At 40.1% G+C, this 21,768-nt stretch overlaps 2 protein-coding genes across 2 annotated transcripts in view; one reads left to right on the top strand and one right to left on the bottom strand.

Moving 5' to 3' along the window:
• Nucleotides 1–15,220, bottom strand: part of LOC127454519 (importin-7) — a 39,539-nt gene extending 24,319 nt beyond the window's left edge. Inside the window, exons 1-2 of the mRNA XM_051721815.1 lie at nt 15,016–15,220; nt 11,456–11,537 (exon numbers count right to left, since the gene is read on the bottom strand). Coding sequence (XP_051577775.1) covers nt 11,456–11,537; nt 15,016–15,099 — 166 coding nt within the window. The 5' untranslated portion in view covers nt 15,100–15,220. The remainder of the gene's footprint in view (nt 1–11,455; nt 11,538–15,015) is intronic.
• A 2,651-nt stretch (nt 15,221–17,871) lies between these two features.
• LOC127413529 (putative nuclease HARBI1) lies at nt 17,872–19,170 on the top strand. The gene is made up of 4 exons (XM_051650753.1): nt 17,872–18,307; nt 18,381–18,496; nt 18,604–18,715; nt 18,800–19,170. Exons 1-4 carry the CDS (start codon nt 17,872–17,874, stop codon nt 19,168–19,170), a joined length of 1,035 nt encoding a protein of 344 aa, XP_051506713.1.
• Nucleotides 19,171–21,768: the final 2,598 nt, after the last annotated feature.

Genomic DNA, 21,768 nt, shown 5'->3' with positions numbered 1-21,768 from the left:
CTGTCGCTCACTGGATGTTTTTTGTTTTCAGCACCATTCTGAGTAAATTCTAGAGACTGTTGTGCTTGAAAATCCCAAGAGATCAGCAGTTACAGAAATACTCAAACCAGCCTGTCTGGCACCAACAATCATGCCATGGTTGAAATCACATTTTTCCCTATTCTGATGGTTGATGTGAACACTAACTGAAGATCCTGACCCATATCTGAATTATTTTATGAATTGCACTGCTGCCACACGATTGGCTGATTAGATTAATCGCATGAATAAGTAGGTGTACAGGTGTTCCTAATAAAGTACTCAGTGAGTGTACATAAAGCACTTAATTCGTATGCTTTGCAAACTTAGCCCAACAAGCACAAAGAAAGGTTGAGGTTAACAGGCTTTGCTTGAATGCCTAAGAGACGTCAAGAATGTCAGAGCTATGTAAGGCACTCCATGCAGCTGTACATTTGATGAAAAAGCCCAGCAGGTGTACTTGAGGCCAATCCAGACAGCAGATCTCTCAATTCTTTTCATACAGCTTCAATACAAACCCTCTACTATCCACAAAAAGCAGCCTGGGCTCATCTCTTCCAGGAAATCAGTCCTCACACAAGGGATTAGGAATGTGCAAAACTACAGACTTTTAAACTCGACTAGTCAGTGGGTTGCTTACTGTTAACTCCTAAGGAAAGTACTTAAGGAAGCCCTGTATCATTTCAGGTTCACCCCATCAGACGTATTTGTTGCCTCAAAACATGCTTTTAAAAGTTGGACTATTTAAGTTGGCTTGACAATAAGGCTGAAACGATTAGTCGACGTTATTGACAACGTCAACAATAAAAAACTGTCAACAAAAATGTTCGTTGTCCAATAGCCGTTTGATGTTATTTAACATAACATGAGATCACATGAAACTCTAATGATGGCGCACGAGAGCAGCACTGCAGCTCGTGTCTGACTGAGGAGAGGAAGAAAACACAGCTCACAGTCCAGATGCACTCTAAACTTTCCAAACCACAATCTACTTCACCTGAAGCGAAGTATGAAGGAACTATAATGCAAAAATACAAAATAAGTAAATACAGAAGCACTCTCATTGTGGAATAAGTGGAGCTCGAGCTGCCACTCCGCTGAAGCAACACTTGCATGTCAAGCGTCTTTAAAAGGAAACACCCCAGCGTTACATTTAATGCATTATAGCTTTATTAAAGTTTAAATAAGGAAGCAGGTCATGTAAGTAACTACAAACTCCGAAACTGGTATTTCTCTGTGTGGTCAGTGCCTCTTCAGAGTTGCGTTAATGTCCCGAACCAAGGGGGAGAGACTGAAACTGCACCCGGCTGATGCACACTCTGTCGCGGGGACGCTCGTCCCTCGAGCACGCATGCTTAATGCAGCTAGATTATAACGTGATGGCTTGCGACTTTTTGAATCATGCGTCACTGTGCATTTCTTATCGTGAAGAAAATTCATTAAAAAGAGAGAGGTTTTTTTTTTTTCTGAGTTAAAGATGGATTGAAGTGAAAAAAGTGAGAGAGGGTAGGTTCGCCCCATTATACACCGCAACAAAATACGTTTTTGCTTTGTTTGGGCTTGTTTTCCAATATAAATATCTAAAATTCCTTTAAAACAATGTACATTTATTTTAGAAGCTATACTGCAGAAGAAAAATTGTTATCTGAGAATGTTGAATATAATATTAAAAATACAAATATTTTAAAATATTTAAAAACCTTTAAGAAAAAGATACATTGACCTGAGCAGCAGCATATAAGATATTTAGACTTGCTTTTAGAGAATAGATCTTGAATATAAGTACATTTTGTCTTTACTGCACTCACAGAAGTATAACCAAGTGAAAAAATACACTTATATACAAAATACACTTATATTTAAGATACATTCTCTTAAAGCAAGTCTAAATATCTCATATGTTGCTTCTCAAGTAAATGTATCTTGTTTTAGGGTTTTTAGACAATTTTAAACAATAGGATTTTTTTGCAGTGAATTTCTTTACTGAATTAAACTTAAAAAGTATTTTTTTCCCTTTAATTCAGTGAATGTCATTTAAAGGTAGGTATTTTAAGATGATTTTGTCCTCTTTATTGTTAAGAAGCATGTTAAATACAACTTTAAGTCAGGGCACAAGCTAAAGTCGGTTAAGAGCTAATGATTAATCGTTGCGATAATCGCCGAATAGTCAAATAATCGTTAGATTAATCGATTATCAAAATAATCAGTTAGTTGCAGCCCTACCTGACAAAGCCAAAATACTGTTTTGACATGGTTTAGGATTTGTTTTAAATCCATAAACCAAGACCAACATTTTTGACTGTAAAGGTCCGTTCACACCAAGAATGATAACTACAATGACTATAATGTAAACTACATTAGCGTCCACAAAAAGGGTGATAACAGTCTTGGTTATTGCTAAATGCACGCCGCAGTTATGTTCACATAAAATAACCATACTGTAATGCCTGTTTTTGGAATTCCAGTCAGTGAATTAAATACTTTATAAATGAAAACTACTTCCTCTTTATTTGAAACAAGACAATGTAAAAATAAATAAAAATCAACCTTACCAAAATGCTCAATATAACAATATGCCACATTTCAGTTTAAAATGTTGACCAATTTTATTATTATAATAAACTTGGTTCAAGAAATTGAAGATCTTCTCAAAGCAATGTGACAAAAAAAAAAAAAAAAAAAAAAAAAAAAAACTTGCCTGTTTTATTAACAAGCTCCTCTTCATTTTCTTGACCTGTTTGGGAGTCGTCCCATTCTGTGGAGATTTGGTTCTCCATTTGGGGTTTTCCTGGGTCAAAAATGATTGAGTAGCGCAAGTGATCCTGCTCGGAGCTCTCCGGTCTCTGGGGCACAACTATCGGAAAGTAGAGGTCGACCGATAGTGGATTTTACCGATACCGATAACTAAGTTGGGCAGTACCTGCTGATATGATTAATCAACCGATAGTTTTTAAAATTGATACTGACTGAAAAAATAAAGTAAAATAGTGCTGAACTTTATTACAAAAATAAAGAGTACTGACTGAACCATGAAAATGAATTGTACTTTAAAATAAATATATAAATATTAATATATATGAACTAATATTCAAATTTTAAAGTCAGCTGATTTCTAAATTGATGTTGTTTCCATAGTCCACAAGAGGGCAAAATAAATACAAACTATTCAGCACAGTTATATTATTGCATAGAACATTCCTATCCTCGCTGTTAAAAAAATAAAAAAATAAATAAAAAAAAAATAAAAAAAGAGCATTTCATTTTCAACTAATGTGCATGAAATAAAAAAGTTTTAGTTGGTCCATATTCTCAAATGTCAAGTCAAAAGTAAAATGAGGGGGAAAAACGCTTTAATAGACAGTTCACATGGTGTTACACTTGCACTGATTCCTACTACTCCAGACTCAAGCTTCATAATAACAGCGAAATACAACACTGTTTTTATTCAGTACAGTTGTATGTAGAGTAGCGATATTCACAGATAGCAGTGGTATTCGGCTGAACTCGGTGGTGAAGTGGCTCAGACTGTGAGCCGAGGCCGGGGGCTGTTCAAACAGACGGAAAAACAACAGACTGGAACCGAACGTGAGGATCTCAAGACACAAATTTCCAAGTTGAACATCTTTCCAGCCAAAGCATTTAAACAACTCATTGCTTAATCTGAGAAACGCTAAAAAGAGAGCAAGATGCAATGGCCTAAGACCTCCACCAACTGTAAGGGGCTGTTCACACCAAACGCTTATGCAACCATCCATTTGTTTTTCTATGTAAACGTGCGCTAGATGAACGTCTTCGTTTCCCTTTGTTTTTGTTTAATCAGCATCTCATGTTGGAGTGCTGTTTTTTTAGATGATGTGTCTAATTAAAAAGAACTTTAAAAGCATATTGAGACACGCTCTGAGAGCGATCCTAACAATATTGTTCCACAGTGTCGTTATCATTATAGTTGTGCTATTCTCTTCAAGTTATAAAGATTTTTAAAACTTTATGGTCATAGTTATCGTTCTTTGTGTGAACAGGCCTTAACTACTTCTAAAGCTTTCAAGCTACATCCACCAAACTTGGCACAGACCTTCAGATTGTTTTGATTCAGGTTGCTATAACTTTTCGAACTGATCATAATAACAGTTTTCGCACAGTGGGTGATCAAATATCTCCAAAATCCCATAGACTTACATTAATGTAAAGCCATAGTTAAAACATTTAAGCCATCCCAGATGTGTACGTCTTTCCTTCTTCAGCAGAACCAAAATGAAGACTTTTATAAGCATTCTTTTTGTCCATACAATGAAAGCAAATGAGTGCCATGACCCTGCTGGCTGTCTGATGGTCCAAAAGGCATATTTAGGCAGCATAAACTGTTTTGTTCCTTACACAAACTTATTGATTTGCTTCAGAAGACATTCACTGATAGACTGGAGTAGTGTGAATTTACTTTTATGCTGCCTAAATATGCCTTTTGGACCATAAAACAGCCTCACGGCACCCATTTGCTTTCATTGTATGGACAAATTGAGCTGAAATGTGCTTATAAAAATCTTCATTTTGGCTCTGCTGAAGAAGTCATACACATCTAGGATGGCTTAAAGGTAAGTAAATCATGAGAGAAATATAATTTGTGGGTGAACCAATCCTTTAACTCTCTCGCCTTATTTTCTTTATTTCTATCTAATTGTAACATTAAAAAATGTTGTTTTTAGTTTAAACTTTCAGACAAGGGTTTCTCAAGCCAACATAGTCTGTGACTGGTTTAAGCACACAAAGATCTCACTGTCAGTTTGTGTAAGCTAAATGTGTTAGCGCTTCAGACAGAGAAGGAAGGTTTAAAGAGGTGACAACCGAACAGCAGACTGCTGACGGACTTGTTCTTGTAAACGGATGTGAGAAAAATCCTGCCCTCTGGCTGCTGCTGAATCAGCAACTCCTATGAATCGCTCCATCCAAAATCCAACAGTCTGATCTTCTTCAGAGCAGGGTATATGACAAATGAGCTGCTAATGGCTCGCAAAAACACTCTAAAAGTCGTTTAAGAGCTGCTTTATTGCATTTCTACAGTGAAAAACTGGTGAGTCTGTGCCTTTGACATGCCACTTCTGTGGTTATCATTACTAAATGTGATGAATGATGAAGATGAAACATTAAATCTGGTCGAGATTCAGTTGATTACATTATTTTTGTGCAATTCCTAATTGTTTTAAAGTAGGCTGACCCAAATGAAGATTTAAACCCAAAGTGGTCACACCAAGCCTGATTAAACTTTTGAGTTTTTAATTTTGTGCCTGTTGCAACAGTGCTTGTCAGTCAAAACAGCTCAATATTTTGTATCTTACAGCGACAAAGAAAACTGGTCAAATCTTTTGCCTAAGAAATGAATGTAATACATCAGGTATTATAAGTCCTCATGAATTAATTCCATAAGTAATGCATACAATTTTCATTGTCAGATTGATGCATTGTTTTCACAACCCCTACACAGAACAAATTAAAATCAGATGCACCACTGTCTGACATGCAGCACAATACAATGGTTCCTGTACATTTTTCTTTAATTCCCAGAAACCCACATTTTACAATGGATGTCCAAAGAGCTGTGAACCAGTTGTGTTCACAGTTACAAGTTTTCTTTGGACAGCAGATAAGGTTAAGAAACTGCTCCAAACAGATAGCCAAGTGATATTTCAGTCTTCAATTAATAATTAAAAAAAGTCCTCAGCTCTCTCCAAAACAACACAAAGTATCAAGTTCTTTCTACAGCACTCAGGACAAAAACTATTTGAAGAATGTACTGAATGCGCTCCAAAACTCTGCTATGAAGAGTTTTTTTTTTTTCCGATAAAGTGTCATCTCATGACACAAAAGGAGGCCTGGCATTAGAGCAAAAGACAGAATGAGAAAGCTCAATATTTATTCCTCTTTGAGCAGTAAAGAAGCATGACAAACTTGAAATATTCTATCCAATTTCAATGAGGAGCACAGGAACTATACAAGAAGTAGGGTTCGAGTTAATGCATGTGTCTTAAAGTCATGATTATCTCCAGGATATTTCAGAAAGTCAAGTCAGAAAGTTATACAATTCATACAAGTTTTATAAAATGGATACTTATTGTCCGGGATGCTGTGGGTCAATTTCAGCCATACCAATATACACTAGTGTTGTTGCGGTTCCAAAATTTCAGTAGTCGATACCGATTTCGATACAACAGCAAAAATATGCTAATATGATAATGTGCTTTTGAACATATAAGTTGAGTTATTTTTAATAATTTAATAATTTAAACTATTTTCCAGAACATGTTTTAAAGTTTAATTTAATTTAGTAATCAAAATGGTGTCTAATTAATTCTTAAATCTTTTAATAAGTTGTAACTAAGTTCTTAGTTTTCGTGACAAGGGAGGAAGCGGGAGACAGCGAGATCCAACTCAAAAGGGCTTTATTTCCCACAGCTTCACAGTCTATAAATATGTTCCACTTTTCAGTGGTCACACTCAAATTAACGCTTTTCACATTAATACAATTTGCACTTTGGAACACCGCTCCCTACAGCTCTCTCTCTCCCTCACTGGCGTCTGGCTCGCTTTTAAAAGCCCGTCTCCACTCTCACTGCAATGACAAAAAGCTGTTAGAGACGACCACTGCCAAGTGATGATCCTTACCATTCTCATCTCACTCTCCATTCACAAACCGGCACTTAACCACACCACCCTTCCCCCAACTCAGGCCGGGGAGCTAACTGGCCTGCCCAGTACTCCCCCCCCGCCTTTTCTGGAGAGAAAGTCTGCAAAAGCCATTTGCGCCCCCGGTCTGTGGACCACCTCGAAATTAAAAAGGCTGAAGAGCCAGATACCAACAGGTGATCCGCACGTTAGTATCCTTCATGCGATGGAGCCACTGGAGTGGGGCAAACAGAGGGTGAAAGCCCATCCCAGGGGCAATACTAAAGTGTGAGGACCGGCCACTTGATGGCCAGACACTCCTCAACGGTGCTGTACCTCGCCTCTCTCGCCGAAAGCTTATGGCTGATGTACAGCACCAGGTGCTCCTCACCCTCGACCACCTGGGACAGCACAGCTACTAACCCCCCCGTCTGATGCGTCGGTCTGTACAACAAAAGGGAGAGAAAAATCAGGAGCATGTAACAACGGCCCACAACAAAGCACAGCGCATAAAAGCCTGTTGGCATGGCTCCGACAACTGGCCCGGGTCTGGGGCTCCCTTTATAGTGTGATCAGTCAGCGGGCTGGTGATGTCCGAATAATTAGGCACAAACCTCCTATAATAGCCAGCCAGCCCCAGGAACTCTCTCACCTCCTTTTTGGTCTTGGGTCTCGGGCAGGCCGCAACCACTGCAGTCTTATCAATTTGGGGGCGCACCGGCCCGCGACCCAAGTGGATCCCCAGATACCGTACCTCAGCCCATCCAATTGTGCACTTCTTGGGGTTTGCCGTGAGTCCCACCTGTCTCAGCGACCTTAGGACTGCCCTCAGATGCTGCATATGCCACTGCCAATCATTACTGTATATAATGATGTCATCCAGATAGGCAGCTGCATACGCAGAGTGCGGTCTGAGGACTCAGTCCATAAGGCGCTGAAACGTAGCCGGGGCCCCAAACAAACCGAACGGAAGGGTCACGCTGTTTTCTCATGGGACATTGGTGCTAAGGGGATATGCCAATAACCCTCCATTAAATCCAGAGTCAAATAAAAGTGAGCCGCGCCCAACCAATCGAGCAGCTTGTTAATATGAGGCATTGGATATGTGTCAAATTTAGACACAACATTGACTTTTCTACAATACACACAGAACCGGACCAAGCCATCGCTCTTTGGAACCAGCACCACCGGGCTGGCCCAGTCACTGTGGGGTTCTTCTATTGCCCCAATGTCCAGCATGTGCCTTTAATTCTTCCCGAACCACTTTTTTTTGTGCTCGGATAATCGGTAGGGACGACTGCATACCACTACCCCTGGGGTTGTTTCGATATGGTGTTTTATGAGGTTCGTTGCAACCAGCCCACGTTCGTGATTTGTGACGGTAAGAGGTGGTCTCTGCAAGTGACCGGGGTGCCGCAATTGACTTTTAAGTTCACCTCTGACCTGAGCTCCTCCCTCTACGGTACCACCATCGCCAAAGTCACAGGGACCACCTCCCTCCATGATTTTAAGAGGTTGAGGTGGTAAATTTGCCGTGCTCCACCCCTATCCTTTCGTATAATCTAATAATTGACTTCCCCGACTCGCCATGTGACCTCAAAAGGGCCCTTGCCACTTTGCAAGTAATTTAGAGCTTGATGTGGGGAGTAATACAAGAACTTTATCTCCCAGTGTAAATTCCCATAGCCGAGCTCCCCTGTAATACAGCTGGGATTGACGTTCTTGAGCCTGTAGCAAATTCTCCTGTGATAGTTGCCCCAATGTGTGGAGTTTTGCTCTCAGGTCAAGCACGTATTGAATTTCATTTTTACTGTTTGAAGGTCCCTCATCCCAATTTTCCCTCATGACATCCAAGACACTGCGAGGCTTACGCCCATACAACAATTAAAATGGGGAGAACCCAATGGAGGTTTGCGGGACCTCTCGTTTTGCGAATAACAGGGGTTCAAGCCACTTATCCCAATTCCGAGCATCTTTGTGCATGAACTTACGAATCAAGTTTTTCAGGGTTTTATTAAACTGTTCGACCAAGCCGTCCATTTGCAGGTGGTACACGCTTGTCCGAATCAATTTAATACCCAATAATTCATACAGCTCGCGCAGTGTACGTGACATAATAGTAGTGCCTTGATCAGTGAGTATTTATTTCGGAATCCCCACTCGGGAGATTATTCTGAAGAGTGCCTCTGCAACACTACGTGCTGAGATGTTGCATAAAGGCACTGCTTCCGGATATCGCGTTGCATAGTCAACCAGATCCAACACAAAGCAATGTCCGTGTGTGGGCCGCTCTAATGGCCCGACGAGGTCCATACCAATTCTTTTGAAGGGGACCTCGATCAAAGGAAGCAGGTGCAAAGGAAGGCGCTCTTGGGGTGGGCGGCGTATTCACCAGCTGACATTCACAGCATGCCGCACACCATCTGTGAACATCCCCGTGAATGCCCGGCTAATCGAAACGGGCCATTAGATGGTTCAGTGTCTTTTCCTGCCCTAAGTGACCCACCATCGGATAATAATGAGCCGTCTGGAATAACATTTCCCGATGGCTCTTCAGTATCAATAACTGGGTTGTATCATCCTTTGAGCGTCCTGCATCACTCGATACAACCGGTTATTTATAATAGAAAAGTATGGATAGGCGAGTGCAACGTCTGGCTGAAGGCGGTGACCATCAATCACTCTCACTTGGTCAAAGGCGTGCCTAAGAGTCTCGTCTCGCGTCTGCTCCAGATGGAAATCCCCGGCGGGGAATCCTCTAAGGGCTGGGAATGCCCAGACTTTACCCACCCTCACGTCATCCTGATGTGGAGCGGACAAAGACTGAGAGAGAGAGAAGGGTCTAGGGGCTAGCCGGCTCTCGAATATGCCGCCATGGGGTCCTCTGCCAGCTGGATGGCCATTTGGAAAGTTGCCAAACAGTGGCACTGGACCCACTCCGCCGTCCCTCTCGGAACTCGATCGATGAACTACTCCAGTACCACCAGCTCGATGACCACTCCGAAGTCGCATTGTTCAGCCAGCAACCACCTCCGGCAGGCATCCCGGAGCTGTTGGGCGTAGGCGAACAGGCGGCTGTGCTTGCCAATGGTCAGAGTGGAAGCGTTGCTGCTCTGGTGTCTGGCCGACCCGTTGCAAGATGGCTTTTCTCAAGTTGGTGTGCACCAGGAGGTTCTCCGCTGGTAACTGCTGTGCCGCGAGTTGGGCTTCCCCGGACAGCAGTGAAATCAATCAGACCACCCACTGGGTGCTTGGCCATCCGCATGCCCCTGCCGTCTGCTCAAAGTGCCCCAAGAAGGCATCCGGATCATCGAGGGGGCCCATTTTGACCAGTGGAACCTGGAGCGGGGCGGTCACGGGGTCCGGGGCGACAGCACCCTCCATTACATCTGTCGGTCCTTCAATTGGGCCTGGAGGAGCGCAATGAATCGCTGTTCCTGCTCAGTGCACAGCTCAAGGAGGGCTTGATATTGCGTCTGGTAGATGCTGGCAAGGGTCTTGACCATGTCTTCCCATGGCTACATTCTTCCTCCCCTAATTCCCGGGTGTCAGCACCAGCGTAACAATGTTCTTAGTTTTTGTGACAGAGGGGGAAGCAGGAGACCGCGAGATCGAACTCAAAAGGGCTTTATTTCCCACAGCTTCAGTCTATATATATATATATATATATATATTCCACTTTTCAGTGGTCACACTCAAATGAATGCTTTTCAGCACAATACAAATCGCACTCTGGAACACTCTGCTCCGTGTAGCTCTCTCCCTCATTGGCTCGCTCTTAAAAGCCCGTTTCCACTCTCACTGCAATGACAAACAGCTGTTAGAGATGATCATTGCCAGGTGATGATCCTTACCATTCTCATCTCCTGATCTCGCTCTCCATTCACAAACCGGCACTTAACCATGCCCCCGCCACCACATAAGTGAAAATAGAACTTTTTAACATGTCTTTGCATTTTTTTTGGCCAAACTTTTAATCAACAGCTGTCTTGCTTGATAAATTGATTAACTATTGTTATTATTAGGAGAATATTACATTTTACTCTACAGTTGTAATATATTATTTATTGTTTTTTAATTTCTTCAATTTCAAGCATCTAGCTTTTATTTTGAATCGTGCGTGGTTCAAAGTGGATTAGTGCTCTGCTTTGCCATCTCAAACAATGTGAATGATTCTCAATGTCTGTGGAGTTTCCAGAGTATGACCGGTCAGATTTATACATTCATTTAAAGTACGCAGCTCATCCATGCTAAGATTGCAGCCTTCAGCAGTTTAATAAATCACACTAGAAAATGTCACTTGGATTAATTGTCCATTTCAGTGTAAAAGGAGTAACAGAGCACACGTTCAAATTAAGCCTGTGAGCATTTTAAAGCTGTAGTGTGTCAGTCATATTGCACGCTGATATCAGATATAGTCGGTGCTCAGTACTACCGGTACTGCAGAAGGTATCATTACATCTTTTTTATTTTAGTACCGACTTGGTACCGAAGTACCAGTACTTTTGACAATAGTGTCGGAAAATAGATATTTTTACTCAGCCCTAGTTGCTACTATATTGTGTATATACACAATATAGTAGCAACTAGGGCTGAGTAAAAATATCTATTTTCCGACACATCGAAGTGACAAAATCTCTCAGCTCTATCTTAACATATGTCAACATAAGGCGGAAAAGGAACGGTCATGGAGTGACAGTGAGGAGGTGGTTTGAGGAACGGCAGCACACTGACTTCAACTGGGGAGGGGAAGAAGCCCGGCTTTTCAGAGCCATATACGTACCTGCCTGCCGCACGGGCAAATCCAACTGGTCAGACATGGTGACCCGCAGTAGTGTAGACACAAAGTTCACCTGGGTATGTCCCTGTGGAGAAAACAAAAACAAAATTAATACTATTAGCAGTAACATATAATAAACAAATTCCATTAAACATCAGGGTTGATGCAGTTACAACTGACCTATGTTGCGGTGGCCGCATTGGATGAACCGAAACAACATTTCAAGGAACTCATCGCAAGTTCTCTCCCAAATAAACACCACGTCTACTTCTGGTCTCTGACATTCAGTACCATAAACATACAAAACACACTAGTGAACTGATTTTTGCAGAAAGAACCACTGACATGAACAAAATATGGAGCTTCCCAAGATCAACATATCCTATGATGATTTCATCACAAGCAGCACATAAAATGCAGCTTGAAATGCCACAGCAGTGCTGTTTGCGAGCGTTATAACCCACCCTTCCAAATTCCCGACCCCTAAATTGTCAGCGCACAGGAATCCAAGCCTGTTGTCAGCATGGGCCATTTGGAGTGCAGCCAGCTCAGTGACTGTCACTTGTGACTGCATCAGGCATCAACCCATTTCAACTTTCTCTTTCATTTAAAAATAATTTCCTCTTTAGAAATATATTTAGTCATTTTAAAGAGATTAAAATTGCACTTAACACTGATAAGTGAATAAAGGCTCTCTAGCTGTAGGTCAGACTGTATGGACAGGTCTCTCAGAAGTAGACGTCAACCGATGGTGGATTTTGCCGATACTGATAACAAAGATGATGGAAAAGCCAATAACCGATTAATCGGCCTACTGCTTTAAAAAAAAGATTAGTCTTTCATTACTGTGATGTGCACAGAGGCAACAAGAGGCCAAAATGAATAAAATCCCTGATATAGTTTACAGGGCTGGGAATTGACACAAATTTACCAAATCAATTCGATTACAATTCACAAGCTCGATTCGATTCCGATTTCGATTCAGATGGGCATATTTCAGTTATAATGTCCCTTTTGCTTACATGTGAAATAAATGATCTCCCGGCTAATGCTGTGAATTATACGAGGGAATTCTTACTAGGTACAATATGAAAATATTAATTTTACTAGTTATATTTTATTAGTTTTTCATCATGTAACATTTTAGCTTTTTAAAAATGAACAAATCAATGTATTTAATTAATAAATACGATATTACATCAGTATTTCCTACAGAATTCAGCTCCGCAACCCCCCCATATTATTCTTATAGTAAATTGGTAATTATACTATATTTGTATAGTTAATTATTATATTTATGTACATATATTTTGCGGCATGCACTAATTTTCATCTCATCACATTCAATTCAGACTGCAAGCTCACAAATAGTTTCTTTGCGGAGCGCCGCTGCCGAGTAGCGGCGCAGGAAACACGGCTGCATATTTTATATTGTTACATGTTTATTGTTTAATTGCATAATTTTGTTCTATTCACAGGTATTTACATTGATTTGTTAAACATGTTCAAAACCAGTACTGTCTCTTTAAGGAAACCCAGCATTTCTGTAAACATCGTCTTTAAAATTGCACGTTAACGAGAGAGACTCGGAACGGCTTTATCTCATCTGTGCGATGTCTGATTACAATTGTTTATTTTTTGGTTTTTGATAAACAACTGACTGTAGAGAACAGAAAGTGTATTAAGAGAGACATTATTCAATAACAAATCGGTGGATCTCGTCTTACGACACATTACGCAGAATAATTTATTCTCAACATGCAGTGAAAGGATCTCGCTACTGAATACTTCATCACTATACAACACAATTACTGGTAAGTGAACATTTACCAGCCAATTGCCAAATATATAAATGTTTAGTCACATAGTGCAACATTTGGTTGCAAATGCGAGTTATTTCCTCTCATTGTAGTGAAGGGTTGCGCATAGAGTAAAAGATCGATCTTGGGATTTAAGAATCAAGAGATTGTCCCAAAAACCAACAGAATGTCAACAAACAGATCAGAAAACTCTATACTCAGTCTTCCACAATAATGGGAAAAGTACTTCATATAATCCAAATGATACTAAAATGTAAACCTTCTCTTGCAAACAAACAAAACAGGTTTTCCATATTTATGTACCACAGGATTTACATAGTGCAGTCTTGTCAAAGCAGTGTTGAGTAAGTTACTCTTTTTTTTAAAAAAAATAAATAAATAAAATTTAATTAATTACATCTTCAGTAGTATAATTAGATTACTGTACTAATTACTGTCTGAAAATTGCATTACTTATTACTAATTGTCAACCTCGACCAGATGAAAAATACAAGGATAGACATGAAATTGTTCTTTTAATTCTTTGAAATAAATCATATTAAATAAAATAAATTATTCATGAGCTGGCCAAAAAAATTTAAGGGGGCAGTGTCAAATTAAAAAAAACACACATTTTAACATTAGACGTTAAGCTTCGATTTTAAATTCACTATTTTTTTATAGTCTATACAGTATTTAACGCAATTACATCAGAAGTAACTGTAATTAAATTACATAAATTCAGAGTAATCCCTTTACCTTTTATATATATAAGTAATTTAATTACAGTAATTAATGAATAATGCATTACACCCAACCCTGACTCCAAGGTACATAGAAAACACAGTGGTATTACCATGGCATGCGTCAAAAAACATAGAATTACCATGGTACGATATGCCAAAACTACGAAAATAGTAGTTACATAGGCATATAATATCACTTGTCACACACAAAAACTCAGGAAACAAGCAAAAAGCCCTCAAAGTGCCATGGTAAAACTTTGGGAGTAGAATGTAAACACAGTGGTACATATGGTAATTATTCCCAAAGTACCACAGTATTGCCACCTGATAGCAACGCTGTACTTTTTGGAAACACTGACGCAGCTCGCGATCGTAACGGGCCCGAATAGTCCTACATTAATTTCTAGAGAAATCGTGGTTACACTTGGAGAAGCATATAAATCTTTCGACATGGTTGATAGCAAGTACGATCATCTGGCAGAGAGAGGTTTTACTAGGTGTAAGTGTTCGTGCGCAGCGCGAGAAATGACAACAAGCCTCCTGCCTCATGCCGACACGTGAGGAACTAGCGCCTAGCATCTCACGCGCGCGCACGAAATAAGAGCTTTAACATGCTCACGGACGTCCATATTTGACACCAAAACATGAAGACAAGCACAAACACGTCTTTAAATAACAACAATTCATAGTGGCATTAAATGTAAGCGCTGTATCGTCTGTTAAACACGGTCAAATTTCCTCAAGCCGTTATCGAGTTGACGTAGTGAGCGGGCACAAGAAGCCTGCTAGCGCGTGCTATAGCACGTTGAAATACACCATCAAGAGCCGGTGATACACTGCACTAAAACCACGTAATACAATATAAACCAATATTATGTGTGACTAAATTATGGCTACGTTAAGAAGCTAAGTTTAAGAGCATTTTAATAGAATTAGAGAGTGCCATCCTGCTACGCAAGGCCCGCCGCGCGCCACCATCATCATCATCATCATCATCGCAACCATCCGATCACTTTACCTCGTTCAGTTGTCTCTCTGCGGCCTCACGCAAATTTGCGTCCATGGTGCCCCGAAGGGCCTCGATCAAAGCGTTGAGATCCATTACAAGGTTGTTGCGGTCTAGCTCGGATTCGGAAGGCTCGGCGGATCTATGAAGTCCCGGGAACTGCGCACATGGACGCTCGATTCTTCGGCAACCGGCGCGAAAGGAAGAGGAATTGCGATGGGCCGGACAGATCTGCGCTAATTTCTCCGCGGCGAATTTCCGTTCCACAGCGGGACGTGCAGGGAGTTGTAGTTTTTGTGGTGAACTAGTCGCTGGCGCTTTTGTCTCTGTAAAAGAAAGAGATTTATTTTCAAAACACCTCATCCGTTACTTATCCGTTAAGTTACCTTGGTACCCATAGTTTTTTGCCAAGATAACAAAGTCACTATTGTAATAAACTAGCCTACTCTAAAATAGTGGTTTAAACCCTTGTTCGACCTTTGGGACATTTTTGTCTTTTTCATTTTTGCTTTTTTCAATCATTTTGGCTGTGTTAATGCCAATGGCATACATTTTTGCCAAAGATGTGTATTTTGGGGGGAATTTTTATATTTCAACCCCAGTTTCTAAAATACATCTATAAAACACTGTGTACACAAAATAGTTACACTCAAAACTGTCCCCACTGAAACATTGCAATATTTGATCCCAGTGCCATTAAAGCATACAATCATGAATTCTGTGATATTATGCTTTCATTCCGGAGACCTGGCTTCAAAATTAATAATAATAATATTTTTCCACCAGATGGATTTTTTTTTTTTTTTTCATTTTTTTCCTCATGTTTAGCCTATGGAGCAAATACAAGCTTTTTTCCTATTTTCTTTTTGCTGTGTTATAGAGCACTGCAGGCCAATTAAATAAATGATGCAGCTAAAATTGTGTGGGTGTGTTTTGTATGTGTGTATTGAGAAATGTGTGTGTGTGTGTGGAAAACAACAGTGGCATTATATAAACAAACTGGCATTTAAAGGGTTAAAATCCTGAAAATGAATGAATATTTGGTAGTTATGATCAGGACTGATGTTGGTTAAAAAAATCAACTCGCTGAAAGTGGAAAATAATATTAATATATAATATTATTAAGGCAGTTTTTTGACATTTTTGTCTTTTTAAGGACCTCTGAGTAACTTTTTTAAATTGACGCACAAGGGCTAAAGAATGTTCCTGGCTCAATTAGCAGCATTTGTGGCATAATGTGCCTGACTAACCACAAAAAATTATTTCAACTCGTCTCTCCTTTATAAAAAAAAAACAAAAACAAAAAAAAGAAGAAACAAATATTGCTGTTAAAGGTGGACTTAGTAATTTGTTCCTCATTAAAAAGTTTAACTCCTAAAGACATGAATTGTACTTGTGCAATATATGTAGGAAATCATGCGCACTCACATTAAAATGAAGACTCCAGTCATATCAGTAACCTTATAAAAGCTGTTTTATTCTACATGGAGAGGGTCCGCACATAGGGGCTGCCATGTTAGAATCACACGACCAGCCGAATACTACTCACTTAATCCAGAGATTATTTTAGCAAAGATGGGTCATTTCTATTAAAATGAATGGGAGAAATTGGAACGCCCAACCAAGAAGCTCTGAGTGCCCAAAGGTCAACGGATGTAGAAAGGAAGTCCCGCCTTATACAGTTAAAAGAGCCAATCGCATTTTAGATACACACACAGTACAACGCCTGTCAATCAAACCTAGAACGCGCATGTGCATTAGCTATACAAGCCGGGAAAATTTAGTTTTTTAGCGTAATATGAGGTAAAGAATCACAATTTATGATTCCAGTATTGTCCGATTTTATTGCTGATTTTAAATAAATTAATAATACATTTATAAATAAATTTGACCAGAGGTCAGTCATTTCAAATGCAGTGTCTCACAATGGTTGTGTGGAGTTCTGACCATCTGCAGAGGCGGAATTTCAGATCTGATTTGAGCTTCAGATATGTTTAAATATTTGTGCGACTATACCATATGTGACCGCCCGACTGAATGTGATGTATACATTCAAAACTATGAGCACGAAGTGAGAAACACTGATGGTAATAATATTAATGATAATGATGGTCAATAAAACTGACCTTCCTACCCTAAACCTTAAACCTAAACCTAGCCAATAGTGTCATAAAAAGCAAATGTGACAAGAAAAACACAATTTCTGAAGCAACCACATAATTTTGTGCTACTTCCTTGACACTTTGGGCTCACATATGGACTCACGTACTCTTCAGGACTCATACCTCAGTCCTTTGTATCGCATAAGCAACACTCTATCAGTTGAGCTACTGCTCAGTTTGATCACACTGGAACAAGCTTGTAAATGTGGTTAGTTATGTAATGCAAACGTTAAAATGAGTCATGCGCTATAGTAAAAGTGTTTATATGTCATAAGATAGCATTGTGTGAGGAACAGAGTGAAAAGTAAGTGTTTATGAACTGATAATCTGCCATTTTACTCATGATTTGAGTAATAGGGGATAAAAGTCATTGTTATTTTTGTGCCTCTGTGTTCATTCCACCAAGAAATTGCTGTGTTACGTACAACAGGCCACATAAAAATAATTCTGCAAAAATGTAGTTATTGTAACATGATTCTTTGACCAGGGGTCCGTTCTTTGTACATGGCTAACTCAGTCAGCTGGATTTGATTATTGACGATTTGTCATGATCTTAGATTGTTAGGTTCTTCAACGCTCATCCTGGACTTGCTGTCATAGCAACAGGTCCGTAAGCTTAAACCTGCTCGGAGCAGGCTTATTTTATGTAAACATGATTCGATTGCGGCTTTATAAGCTGAGGTGATACGGGAAGTCTGTAACAGCCATGTCTTGTCCATTTTTACGACAGCAACCTGTTGCAGAAGGTGCAAGGATAATTCGCAGAGCTTTTCGAATTAATTGCGTATTGCGGGATAGACAGGATCCTTTAGCGCAGCGCAATACCATACTTTTTGAGAGATATCTGTTTTCTCATGAGGGTGTCATTTACATCATTAATTTGTTGGAACCACATATTAAATGTTTGACTCGTCGGAGTCTGGCTTTAACCACAGCACAAACTGTGTGCATTGCCCTGAGATTCTTTGCAAGTGGCACTTTCCTTTACACTTTTGGAGATGCGGAGAACTTGGTGAAAAGTGCTGTCTGTCGTGCCATTCGCAAAGTTTACCTGGCGCTCAAGCACTTTTTAGGGGTTTTTGTGGAATTTCCAAGCCACTTAACACCCCAGGTTGTAAAACAGAATTTGTTTGCCATTGCAGGTACATTAAAAATTGATAAAAAGGATCATGCGATCATGACCATGCCATTAAGTATGACTTATGTGCCCCCCAGGCTTCCCTAATGTGATTGGTGCCATAGACTGCACACACATCCCCATCAAGGCCCCACCAGGCTCCAATGGAGGGGATTTTGTGAACCGAAAGGGGGTTCACAGTGTAAATGTGCAGGTAAGTTACTATAAGGATTCTTAATATTCCAGATTAGAAATATTATATCAAATTAAAAAAAGGAATGTTATAAAAAAATGTACAGTTGACTGACTAAAATCTCTCAGATGGTGTGTGACTCTATGTGCCATATCACAAATGTGGAAGCAAAATGGCCTGGATCTGTGCATGACTCAAGAATTTTCAGAGAGTCACATTTATGCACATTATTTGAACGTGGTAAGGGAAAATATAGATGTCAAGGTCACTGTATTACATACACTTATGCTGGGCCTAACAGAACTGCATTTTTCCATTATACAGGTGATTATGACGGGATCCTGCTTGGAGACAGGGGCTATACCTGCAGGCAGTATTTTATGACGCCATTCCCTGACCCAAACCCCGGATCACAAACCCGTTACAGTGCAGCTCTAGCCAGGACAAGGGCACGCATTGAAATGACCTTTGGGCAACTAAAGGGAAGATTTCAGTGTCTGAAAAGTTTGAGGGTTGCACCTGACAAGACCTGCGACATTATTGTTGCATGTGCCGTATTACACAACATTGCCACCATCAGAAAGGAGAGGACCCCTGTGGTGGAGGTGCAGCCTGATGATCACCTCCAGCCAGTGCACTTGGACCAACCTAGTGGCAGAGCTGCACGAGACAGAAGTGTGGAACACCATTTTTGATAAGTTTAATAAAAGACAAGACAAATATGCTTAGTCCCTTGAGAGTTTTATTTCAATTATTCTTTGTAAAGAAAAGTAATAAGTAATCAGTAATCAGTCATCTTTTGCCTGCAATAAGAGATATTGTTATGTAAGGTCAACAATAGTACTCTGTGTGAAATGGTGTATTAGCACTTACTCTGAAGTTCCTTTTGAAGCAGCTCTATCTCTAGTGCCAGTTTCGTCTTCTTTAAGTGGTCAAGTTCTATTTTGCCCCTTAATTTTTGTTTTTTCAGGGAAAATACTCTATTTTGTGTTGAAGACTCCGTTTATATAGGGAACGGATGTCACCCTGTGCCATTTGTGGACAAAACAATGAACAATACAACACCTCCCACCTCTGTATCACTTCTCTGTGCAGACTATTCTGTGGGCTTTTCTGTGGGCCTTTCTGTGGATGTGGACTCCTGTAACTCATATTGCAGTAAGAAATAATAGGTACATGAGTACATATAAATTAAGTCAAGTTATTTATGCACTTACAGGTACTTCCTCTAAAGGACAGTCATCTGAGAGGGTTTCTTCACTGTCCTGTGCAATGGAAACAAACGGGCATTACAAAGAGTTGCGCTTTCTTCTCTTTTGATGTAAAAAGTTAGAAAAAGTCCACTTACTGCACATGCTTCAGCCAGCACTTGCTTGGGAACAAGTAAAAGTGTTGGTGTATTATGTAAAACTGCACAAAAAGGGAAAACACAATGTCATTACAATGAACCACTGTAAAAAATGTGATCAATAACTCATGGCAACATATTTTTACATTAACTCTAAATAAGTTAGAGTTAATAGTTCACTTTAAGTTAAAGCAATTCATCACTAATCAAGATTTAACAGTTGAAATGACTGTAACAGCCATTTGGATTATACTTAATTTAATGCAGCAACAAATTATTTTACAGTGTACTAATAGAATTGAAAGCTCATTTACCAGTAATGAAGGTGTTGGTGCTACTGGTCCCTGGATGTAGTCTAAGGAAGAGCTGCCCCCAGGGATGCCCTCCACAATGGGTCGGTTCACATTCAACCCAAGGGTCAGCTCTTCTGCCGGGGTATAACGTGGGGGTGCAGGACCACCACCTGTGTTCAGCCTTTTTCTTGGTTGCTGTTATAAACAGACAAACACATCATTTAACAGTGTCTTTTTAAAAGAGACTAAGTAAAGTATAAGTAGTAAAGATTACCATTTTGTAGAATATTCTTGTATTTCACTTCTACTTGTTCCCATGTTCTAGTGGGTCCCGTGGTGGCTCTGACATTAAAGATGATAAACAAAGTAATTATTAAATTATTAAAATACAAAAATATATACTGTAATAAGTGGTAAAAACATCTAACATGGTCACCACTTATGCATTTAATTTGTCTGCTACTTTTTGCCAGCCCTCTCTCCTGGCTTTTGCTGACTTTGTGGTGTTCCCTGACATTTTAATTAAACCTTCAAGTTCCGCATAAACTTTGAGCAATAGCTCTTCCTCTGTTGTGGAGAAAAACTGGGCGTGCTCTTTGGCCATGGTGAGCAGCCAATAGAAGCGTTGCTGATCAAGGTTTCTACTATCGATACATATTCCCTTTTAAACCAACGCATGAACACGCAATTATCCCAGACAACTCAATCCAGCGATACTAATCATAAACAACAAATGTGTGTTCGAAGAACAGATCATGGTTAGCACAATGATGTCATCTTGGATGTGTCATTTGATCTCGGATGCGTTGGGCCTCATGTATTCAGATAGAAGACAAAGGCAGGCCTAATACAGTCGTAAAAACCTAACTCAAGCCCCCACCTTCTAAGTCGTAAATCTTACTGATAAAAATCGCGCCAAAATCAAACAAAGGGAGTCCAAAACAGATTACAAATCCATGAAGCCTTGCTCACTAAAGGATCGAACTCTCAACTCCTATTGGATGAGGCACACAACAGAACGTCCCTCAAACATGACATCATCAGGAGTTGAAATACCTCTGAAATGCTTCCAGAATTTACTTCCAGCAACTTTGTTCACTGAATATAGTATAATATAGCTCTTTGATGCTCTCAGGTGCAACCTCATGGCACAAGGAAGTAACGTCTGACTTGAAACTGTGGCCATACAATCTCCATCTCGCTGGACGAGTTGAGATTACTCTGTGTTCAACCGAACACTCTAACGGATCCGAAAGAGACCGGCGAGCAATTCGCATCTTCATCCGTTTGCCTACAGAAGTGAAGAGATTAAAGATTTCTCTTCCATCTTCAATCCAGTTGACATTTCTGAGTTCTCCGCCAGCCCGCCGAGAATCAACAGCCATACCGCCCGCCGACAGAGCGAGGAAACGGCCTCCCGTCATCACCCGAGCCTCAAGGAACCGGGTCAGTGTTAAAGGACGGAGGAAAACACATTCTACCTGTGTCCTCATGCGATTCAAGTAAGAGGTTTACGTCTGGGCAGAGATAGAATATTATAGTGTGTTATTCTTGTGTTTCAAGGTTTTTGCTTGTACAGTTTACGGACCGCCATGTCCGCTCATTATTAATACTCAGGGTATTAATTATCACAAATTTGTTTTGCTGTATTG

Source organism: Myxocyprinus asiaticus, chromosome 2 (genome assembly GCF_019703515.2).
Source record: "Myxocyprinus asiaticus isolate MX2 ecotype Aquarium Trade chromosome 2, UBuf_Myxa_2, whole genome shotgun sequence".
Lineage (NCBI taxonomy): Eukaryota > Metazoa > Chordata > Actinopteri > Cypriniformes > Catostomidae > Myxocyprinus > Myxocyprinus asiaticus.
The sequence above is the reverse complement of the archived record's forward strand: the minus strand, read 5'-3'. Positions and strand labels throughout refer to the sequence as shown.

Excerpts from the sequence above, each read along its gene's own strand:
- LOC127413529 (XM_051650753.1), top strand. The coding sequence starts at position 17,872 with ATGTCTTGTCCATTTTTACGACAGCAACCTGTTGCAGAAGGTGCAAGG. Across the intron at positions 18,308-18,380 it reads GAATTTGTTTGCCATTGCAG|GCTTCCCTAATGTGATTGGT; the intron begins GTACATTAAAAA and ends TGTGCCCCCCAG. Across the intron at positions 18,716-18,799 it reads ATGCACATTATTTGAACGTG|GTGATTATGACGGGATCCTG; the intron begins GTAAGGGAAAAT and ends TCCATTATACAG.